Genomic DNA, 10,214 nt, shown 5'->3' on the forward strand with positions numbered 1-10,214 from the left:
TTTTTTGTTTTCTTACTCTGTAGGGCTAAGGAGGTCTTTTTTGTTGCGCTGAAAAAATCCCAAACCATTCTCTATCAATATTCTTTCTATTTCACAGTTATCTTTTAAGAATCTAATAATATTTTCATGTTAAGAAAACCAAACAAACAAAACCCCCAAACCAAACCCAAACCAACAACTGATTGACACTTTTATTTAGTAACATTTACCCTGGAAAAAAAATCTTGATTTAGAACTTCTAGTGGATATATTGTAGAAGAGAAATATAATCTAGAGGAGCTTGACACTCCAAAAAAATTGAAGACTACATATTGACTTTCACTGATCTTTGATACACACACTGAAGGGCCATGGGGAAACTGATCTACTTATTACTCATGATGGACAGTGCTCCTCTGAATTTGAAAATTTTGTGTGCTGCTGCAGTTGATGTCCCACCAACGTAATCTGAAAAACAGTTTATCTCACTGTCTCACGTTAAAAGAAAGAGCCAGGAAACACTTGTATTGTAATAACTGATGAATTGGAGAGTTGTAGGCATATAAAACATTCTTCTCCCCTACGGCTGGAGTAAGATCCCACTAAGACAATTATTAGTATTTACTTTGGTACCTCAAAAATACATTAACCCATAGGCAGAGATGCATAAATATTGGAAATGGGATTCTGAGACATTCCTATTGTCAACTGATAATGGATTGCTTATCTTTCTAATCTATTTATGCCCTGTAAAATTTCTGGATTTATTATATATTCCATCTCAAACAATATTACAAAATATTACTCACACAACCGTCTCCTTCTTTTGCGATTAATTATTGTTGATTTGAACCAGACTTATGTTTCCTGGCTTGTATAACAGGACTCGAGTTCTTGAGTGGTAAAGACAGATATATTCCCTAGGAATACATGCTTTAGTTCTCTGAGTTGGCCTTTGTTTCTTTCCAAGATGTCTTTCTAGTAACCTTTTCCAGATTATTTTTTAGTTTTGTTGCTGTGTGAAGAGGTATCTCTGTGAAAAAAACACATGAGTAATTTGAACCCATGTTTCGTCAACAGATTTTACCCCAGGGAAATTAAAAGTCCCTCGAGAATTGTTTCTTAAAACTAATGCCTGCTCTTATTAACTGCTCTTTGGCAGTTTCCATGGACCATGGTCACATTTCACTTACTGTTGTAGACATTAAAACCAACAGATTTTCTTACTGCCTGTAACTGCTTACTTTGTACAAATTCTGTGAAAGAGAAGTTTCTTCAAAACCTGTTTTTGGAGCTGCAATTAAGTAACTAAGGACCAAAACAAAGTACAGCATGTTAGAAGTTACACTTTTGTGTTGTGTATAGGTGCAATGCATGAGAAGTCTAAGGGAAATATCTTTTAGGCCCTCAAAATAGAGGCTTGTGATTTCAGGGAGTGAGGGAAAATATCAAAACCTAAACAACTTAGAAGGCAAAGATTAATTTTCAAAAATAATCTTCATCCAGAGACACCAAGATGACAGACTATGCACATAAAATGGGATGACTATTTGTCTGAATTTAGAAGTAGACATATTTCTGACATTTTCTTTTCCTACTTATATGCTCTTTTGGGTTTACGAAAACACCACAAATCTAAACATGTATAATTTTAAAAAATGTTTAGATTCATAATAATCTTAGATGTCTTTATGTGTTACTGCTTGAGACAGTTTCCTGTCACAGAGATAAACTTCTACAGTTACTATTGCTTCATGTCTGTGTGCCTATGAATTAGCAGTATTCATTCCTATAAAAAAAGGAGAGTGTTCAAGGGAGAAAAAACATGTGAGAAAGGAGAGATTTCCATATTGTAGGAGTCAGTCATAAGTTATTCATCAGTTCTAATATCTAAAATCAAAGATGAAATATGTTAACTAAAGATATTCCTTGAACAGGTTGAGAAACAAAAATTTATAAACGTCAATATCTCTGTGTGTAGCACTTCAGTGTAACAGGATGTTAAGGACAGAAACATCAGTGGGATCTTGTAGGATAAGGTTAAACTTAGTCTGTTCAGAAAAAATGAAAGCATACCAACAGTGTAAATCACATCACAAAATGAGGGAAGCAAGGAAGGGTAAATGTTCTGGGAATGCATAGTGCTTTGGAAGACATTAACGCTTAGCTATCTGGGGTTTAATATCCTCTCTGGGCTATAGGTTGCTTGTGAGGTGATACCATGTAAATTTCTTTACCTACCTTTGACTGAAAAATGGAAATAAGAGGAGCAAATTGCATTTTATCCTTGTCTTTCTCATCCATGGAGCCCACATTATTTTTGTTGCTGGCTTCCTACAATTTCTTTCTTTTATTTATACAGCTGACATGGTCAGAACAGGTTTTTTGTGTGTTCTTAGTTATAACTAAAATTAGCAAGTCACGAGTAGAAAACAGAATGCTCATATGCAACAATTTTCTCTGAAGTTTTTCTTCAATCTCTAATCTTTTTCCCATTCCCACCGCACACACAGCTCGTACAAATGTAGAGACTGTTATGATTTAGAAGACCAGTTTTTTAAAACCAAACTACGAGGAGACTGCCCAAAGTTTAGTGTAACTTTCTTAGAATTTCAGACTGAACATAACTGAATGGCAAATATGGACAAGGAGCTATTGTGACTGGCACTGAATTAATGAGGGTGTAACATATACCTCTGTCCATCTTTATTTCCTGTCACCTATGAGGTGGATATGCACAATGTATAGAAATCAACACAATCAGGAAAAAAAAAGAAACTTACTCTCTCATTAATTGCTTTGTTCTGACAGGGCAGGGGATTATATTATAGCGAGTAGCGTAGCACTTAGTAGCAATAAATACTTTGAAGATCTAGTAAACTGATAGGAGAAGAAAACACTCAATGAAAATCTATACTGAGATTTTCTAACTTCAGAAATATAACAACTTTTTAAAGTATTTAAAGCATAAAAGGAATATTAATAGTGACATTACAGCTGAGAGAGTACTGAAGTTATTACAAATGGTGCCAAGAGCACACATTTAATAGATATAATTTGAGGAAAAGATAGAGAGGTAATTTTCTTATGGTGATGAATAAACTTTCAATTTTCAGAGAAAAGAAGGTGAATACTACCTAACTCTGCAAATCTGATTAGAGGTTCACTGGTGGGATCCTTTAATAAACTGGGCCCAAAAAACCAAACTAAAATTTAATACAGCCGAATGTAAAATATTTTAAAATTCCACATGGTTTGAGATTTGTTTTGGGAAGCTGTGAATTTGACAAAGACTTGTCCATCATAGACAATTTAGTAGATAGGAAATGTCACTGTAATATTGTAGTTTAAATGCTGTCCTAGCAGACCTTCTACTCTCAGGTTTTGCCCAGTGTTGCTATGGTTTTCGGACGGCACAGAAATAACAACATGACTCTCCATGATGGTAAAAATGAGAGCAAACTTTATTCTTCTAAATTCTACTTTTATAGAGTAGTTCAGTACAAAGAACATGATTGGTTATTCAGTGTCTACACTCTTTTGTAAACATTTTTTCCAGTAAACATGTTGGAAAAACACCACCTGCGGATGGTTTCTCACTTCCCAAGGTTTGTTTGAATTCCTCCTTAAGATTTCTCAGGCTAACATGAGAAAGTTGCTCTCTTGCCTTTCACACAGACACTGGCAGAGCCTGAAACCTAAAATCAGACCAATGTCAGGCCCACAGCCCAGAACTAAAACAAACCAGCTAAATCGAAACCAATTAAAAAAAATCTAAAAAGATGTTGCCAAACTATCAATTCACTCCTAATTAACTTGTAAAACAGAATGGTTGAAGTTGGAACAAACCCCTGGAGGTCATGTTTTCTGGTTTAAGACTGTGCTCAGCTGCAGCATATTCAGTTATGATCATCTTCAGGTGGGTTTTAAATATGGCACGTATTTTCTAAAGACTGTGGGAAGCCAGGGGAGATCTCTCCTGCCTAGGCTTGCTTGCACTGCCAGGGACTAAAGGGCTTTTCCTGCTGCTGTTTCTTTCTAGGAGCTTTGGAGCTGTTTACAAAGCCCTCAACGCCAGCACAGGACAAGAGGTAAAGTGCCACCACCGCCGGCAGGTTTTGCCGCTCTGGAGCGCTTTCCCCGCTGCTGTGAGCCGTGGCTGGAGCTTTGGGAGGCCTCTCCATCTCTGCAGCAGAGGCTGTTGCTCTGAAGCCCAGACTAGGCTCAGTGTGCAGAATGCATTTGGGACGGGCTTCGGTGCTTCTGCTAAGCTCTGCTGCCTAGTGACGGGGCAGTTGGCACAGCTGGGCTGCGTCACTGCACAAGCACCCGCTCCGTCTTCCTTGTGATCTTGTGCAAGGAGCGACTTGTCCAGTGAACGGTCTTCAATGTCCTTTCAGGTGGCCATCAAGAAAATGAGCCTGCAAGAGGAGATGTCCGAGGAGGTGGCTGTCAATGAAATCCTGGTCATGCGGGACAACAGGAATCCCAACATCGTGACCTACTTAGACAGGTTGGGGTATTCTGGTGTCAGTGTTCCTGTAGGTAGTGCAAGGCAGAAATGACAAACCCCTTTGGTCAGCGGCAGAAAACGGAGCTGTTTCTGATTGCTCCACACGTGGCCAGTGCATGGGAGGAGGTTGCACTTGGCGTGCAATAATCTCTTCTGGCATACGTTGCTTGGAGAGCAGTTGCAAAAACCTGGGTCAGACCCTCAGGTGAGTGAGCTGTGCCCATTCCTCCCTCTCCATGCCGTGGTCTTCTTCTTTCAGCTACCTGGTGGATGCGGAGGTCTGGCTGGCAATGGAGTTCATGGACGGCGGCACCTTGTTTGACGTTCTCACGGCAGTGTACCTGGAGGAAGGACAGATAGGCGCTGTCTGTCGGGAGGTGAGGGATCCTGCTTGTCCTTGCCCTGCACAGGATGCTGTGCTTGGTCTGCACAGGGTGGTCCTTGTCAACTGGGGGGTAAGAAGAGCAGAGATTTCTTGCTCCTGGCTTTGGTTTGGTGCTGCTGTCACGACAGCAGAAGGAGAGCGAGCATGGGAAGTGAACTGCCTGTCGTTGTGCCCGCACTTCTTAGGCTCTGCTCTCGCACTCTTACATACCCCCTGTGCTCTGACGCTCGCGCTCGCTCACCCCCTTGGCTTCACTTGTTTCCAGCAGGCTCTTGCTCTCGACAGCACCATGGTGCTGCGCTCAGAAGTCCCGGAGAACGCTGTCAGTCTCGGGCTGTCAGCCCTTTCCTCTCTTGTGGGATGAAATGGGGTCCTGGACTTTTACCCTTCTCTCCCTCCTTTCTCGCTCAGTGCCTGCAAGGACTGCATTTCCTTCATTCCCGCCAAGTCATCCACAGAGACGTCAAAAGCGGCAACGTGCTCGTGGGCATGGACAGCTCTGTGAAACTGGGTGGGTATCCCCGGGCAGGCGCGGCGTTCCCAGCATGTGCTGTGGGAATGTTTTGGGTGAGTGCCAGTTGCCCAGAAGTGCTGCTTGGCCAGCGCGTGAATGGTGAGGGCGTTTCTGAAGTGGCCAGTGCCTTCTTTCCCTGGCTACAGCCACTGGAAGCAGAGCACTGCTGCTTTTGCAGGCGGATTCACAATGGCCTTGGCAGGCTTGGAGTGGGCGATGCTTTTACCTGGTTTGCCGGTGGTAGGTGTCTTTGACAGGGTCTGTTTTTCTCCTCAGCTGACTTTGGCCTCTGCGCTCAGCTCAGCCCTGAGCGCAGCAAGTGCAGCTCCAGGGTCGGCACTCCCAGCTGGATGGCACCGGAAGTGGTGAGAGGAGAAGCGTACGGCCCCAAAGTGGACATCTGGTCCCTGGGGATCATGGGGCTGGAAATGGTGGAAGGGGAAGCTCCTTACGAGAGGGAACGCCGTCTCAGGGTAAGGTGCAGCTTCAGAAGAGAGGGTGTGCGCGGAGAGAGCTGTTGTGGCTAGGAAAGCAGCAGGTCGAGTGTCCTCTTGCATTTTTTGTAGGTTTTTGAACTGATAGAAAGGAACGGGCCCCCAAAACTGCAAAACCCCAGGCACCACTCGGCTCTCCTGCGCGACTTCCTCCGCTGCTGCCTGCAGGCAGACGAGGACAGGCGCTGGTCTGCCCAGGAACTCCTGCAGGTAAGAAAAAGCAAAGCGGCCAAAAGCCCTGTGAGCTGAGGACACCTGCAGGAAGGGATGAAGAGAACTGTGGGCCACATGGGCCTGGGTGAGACAGGTGCGGGCCAGGAAGGCGGAGGGGCAGCTGGTGCTCTCGGTCCTCCTTGTGCATCTTTCTGGAGGCCGAGGAATTTGACCGTGAGGATGTGATCTTGGAAAGTAACGGCTCCTTTCTTTTTCCTTTTTCCTCTGGGCAGCATCCGTTTGTGACCTCAGGCGAGCCTGCCTCCAGCCTGGCTGCTCTGATCATCTCAGCCAAGCAAGTGCAGGAAGACTGCAGAGGAGAGGCTTGTGCCTGAGGAAGACCTTGTGCCCCACAGCTCCGGAGAGTGAAACGGGGGATATATCGTCTGTAGGCAGAGAGTCAGCCATCCCCCACACTTGATGAGGAGCTGTGCCATAGATAGGAAATGTAGTGTTTTGAGATTTTCGTAGCTTAGGTGTTTTTAGTTAGGACTGTAGAGAGTAGGAAATTTCCTTGTTGTATCGTTATTTAGCTAAGAGTAGAGTATAGCTGAGGTAGGGAAGAAGACGTAGGAAGAAGCTGTGACTCAGCAGAACTGGACCAAGCATGCGCTCCGAGCTGTCAGCCTGAACAGGCCAGCCGCAGGACGGATTGATGACGACGCAGATGATGAAGTAGCCGGAAGACGCTCTGTTTCAGCCCTTGGTCTCAGCAGGACTGGCAATAAAACCTCTCAAACCCGCAGAGGCGGGGAAGGTTCCCTTCCTTGCCACGCTCTGCCTAAGCTGCACAGTGCCTTTGAAGCTGTGCGCTCTGGACGGGCTGTGCCCTTCACGGCTTTGTGCTCCTTCCCGGCGGCCCAAGGCTCTCCCTCCACAGAGAGGAGCGCCGCCCTGCCCCGCCCCACGCTCCCGCTGGCGGCTGCCCCACCCCAGGCCACCTGCCCTGCAGAGACGTTACCCGTCTGTGGCCCGGCTTCCCCCAGTGCCAGCTGCACCTCATGGCGGGGCAGGAGGAGGAACCAGGCCCTGCTTGTACCCCTGTCCTGGCCACCACTTGGCATGGAAGGGTAAAAGGGGGCTGAAATGGCACGTCTTCCTAAGGCTTCCCTCTTCAGCCTTTGGGGCACCAGAGCGCTCTGCTCAAGGGGCTCTGAGGCCCTACACTCGGCTCTCCATGCTAAGGTGTCATTCGTCCTTCACTAAGCCCTACGGTTGGTTAGCTGATGTCAGCTGCCGGGGAAATGGGGGAAAAGAGATGCTTTCAAATGGAGGCAACTCTCCTGTGTAACTACTGTTGGTTTTCAGCAAGGGAATGTCAAGGTTGAGCTGGGCGTGTCAGCAACGACATCCATTTTCAAATGCCACCCTCAGCATGCCAAGTGTGAGGAGCCCGGCGTAAAGCTCCTCAAAGACGCTGTGCTGTGCACCGGCAGAGGCCGTGTCTGTGCCGAGTCACCAGGAAAGCAAGCTAAGCCTAGCTTAGCAAGGATCCTTATTCCACGGCTGAGCAGAGTTAAATTCCAGAGGAGCTGCGTGCACTTTTTCCCCTCTCCCAGCCAGTGCTTTTTTTCCGCTTTCAAGCTGGCTTCTGGGTTTAACTCGGGACTGTGCATGGGAAGGGAAGGACTGCATCTCATTTTCATGGTTGGGATGTGGCTGTCCAAAAGTCTGCGAGGAATCCTAGAGGGAGCATGAGCCTGGGCAAAGATCTGTGGGAGCGTGCCTTTGGTCTGCTCAAAAGGGCTCGTTTTGTGTGTCCTTTGGGCTGGAGATCTGCAGGGCTTTGCAGAGCAGTGGCTGCCGCCAGAGCTCCAACACAACAAAAGTGTGGTAGCCCGAGAATCAGCAGACAGCTCTCGTGGATGTTGTGTGACGTGAATTTGCCAGGGAAACAGCAAGCGGGAAGAGAGAGCTTTGCGTCAGGAGACAAGCCAACACGCCCCAGCCACAAAGGGAGGTCAGGCTCCAAAGTGAGCCAGAGCAAAGGTCAGCATGCAGCTACATGCTCAAGAAGCAACTGCACGCTGCAGTTCTCCTGGAAATTTAGTTCCTTTGCTTCTTTTGTCCCGTAAAAGTTTGGCGTCTGTGCAGGCAATAGCACGTTAGCCGTCTGCCATTTAGGGTTTCCATGAGGTTCAAGACCAACACCAAAGACAAATCTCGAAGGCACTCTCTCAGTTCCTTACCAAACCTTAGTGGGCCTCTGTCTGTGTGTCTGTGTGCAAAATGCTTAGCCTGTCTGGGCAATCTGTGCTGGTACTTGTCACCCTCAGAGTTGGAAAATTTTTCCTGATGTTCTCCAGGAGCTTCCCATGTTTCAGTGTTTTACCATCACCTCTGGTCCTGTGACTGAGCACTGAGAAGAGCCTGGCTCCTCCCTCTTCTTTTCACCCTCCCTCCAGATCCATCTCTTCTTCTTCAGTCCAAGCAGTGCCAGCTCTCTCAGCCTTTCCTCACAGGAGAGATGCTCTAGTCTCTTCCTATCTTTGCAGCCCTTTGCTGGACACTCTCCATGTCATTGGAGGAAGCCAGCACTGGACACAAAACTCCAGATGTGGCCTCAGCAGTCCTGAGCAGAAAGAAAGGATCCTTTTTACTGCTCTGTTGGCCCTGCTTTGTCTGATGCAGCAGAGAACCCCATGTGTCTTCTTTGCAGCAAGGGCACACAGTCGGGTCATGCTCATCCTGAGAAGACTCAGGTCCTTTGCTGACAAGCTGCTCCCCAACCTGTTGGTGCCTGGGGTTGTACCTCCCCACATGCAAGACTTGGCACTTCCTTTTGTTCTTCATGAGGTCCTCTCATCATCATCATCATCTTCATTAGCCCTTCTCTCCAGCCTTTCTTCAGGTTGCAGGGCAGGTCTTCTGAATGGGAGTATGAATGGCTGGTTATTCAATCTTTCCTCTTGGTTATATATCATGGATATGTGGGAACATAAGGTATGTGTTACAGTGAAATTCTGAGGTCTAGAACCAAAAATGGAAAATAGGGAAGTCTGTCTGTTTCTTCAATCTGAATTTAATCAATAAGTAATGTAAAAGCAAAGATTTTGCAAGACCCACTGGTCGGGTACTGAAACTAACCACATTTAGTACACAAATAAGATAAAGTTATTTTACAAAAGGAAGTAAATTATCATCAGATATGTACATTTTTGAATTCTTCATGTTCTTGTTCTAATCCGCAAAAGCTTGCAGCCTGTTAAACAAAATATAGGAGATAAAATTACTGTTATTCTATCTTTTTTTAAAAAATTGCCTCTTGAAAACCAAAACTTGAACAGCTTGCACTCAGTATTGGGACTACAGTTTTTTTAACTTTCTCTGGCTGGAAGGGGAATAATTTTGTTCATAGAGTGCTGTGTTTTAGGTTTGTTATCAAAAGTGTGATGACAACACAAGGATATTTGGCTGTTTGTGAGCAGTGCTTGCACAGCACCAAAGCCTCCTCTGTTTCTCACACTGTTCCCACAGTGAACAGACTGGGCAGTGTGCAAGGGAGTGGGAAAGAGCATAGCCAGGCAGGTGACCTCAGCTAACCAAGGGATATTTCATGCCATGTAAGTTTGAACTTAAAATGGGAAGGAGGGCTCTTGGCAGCAGTGAACATCATTTGATCTGGAACTTGCTAGGGTCATTCCATGTGTGGGAGAGGAAATCCACCAAACCTGCTTTTAACTCTGAACCTGGGTGACAGAGTGCTCTGGGGGCCAAATTTCAGCTGAACAAAAATAGCTGCCAAAGCCTCAAAACCACTAGCAAAATGTAAACCCATCAAAATTACTGAGATGGTGATTTTAAAAGTGCAACATTTTCAACACAAAATATGTATGCCAACACAATCATTATGTGTGCCTCATGAGTTGTACTTTAGAAGTTCAACTGCTAGATGATGCTGTTAGTTTTAGTGATTCTTTTGACTATTTGTGTCAATAATCTAGTGTTCTGTTCTCTGGAATCTCCATTTTGATTTCTGGCATGGTGGTTAACCTATTGGTGGCAATGAGAAATTCTACTCAACCACAAGCAAAATATTTATTTTGTAATGTAACTTATATTACATTTTAGATGTGACAATGTTGCTTAAAAATGCAGTTTTCAAAATGCTTTGTT

At 45.3% G+C, this 10,214-nt stretch overlaps 1 protein-coding gene across 1 annotated transcript; it reads left to right on the top strand.

Moving 5' to 3' along the window:
• The first annotated feature begins 350 nt into the window (after positions 1 to 350).
• LOC134564511 (serine/threonine-protein kinase PAK 3-like) lies at positions 351 to 6,433 on the top strand. Its single transcript, XM_063423403.1, has 8 exons — positions 351 to 442; positions 4,022 to 4,070; positions 4,380 to 4,492; positions 4,752 to 4,869; positions 5,289 to 5,388; positions 5,668 to 5,864; positions 5,958 to 6,095; positions 6,332 to 6,433. Exons 1-8 carry the CDS (start codon positions 351 to 353, stop codon positions 6,431 to 6,433), a joined length of 909 nt encoding a protein of 302 aa, XP_063279473.1.
• Positions 6,434 to 10,214: the final 3,781 nt, after the last annotated feature.

This window comes from Prinia subflava, chromosome Z (assembly GCF_021018805.1).
Source record: "Prinia subflava isolate CZ2003 ecotype Zambia chromosome Z, Cam_Psub_1.2, whole genome shotgun sequence".
Classification (NCBI taxonomy): Eukaryota; Metazoa; Chordata; class Aves; order Passeriformes; family Cisticolidae; genus Prinia; species Prinia subflava.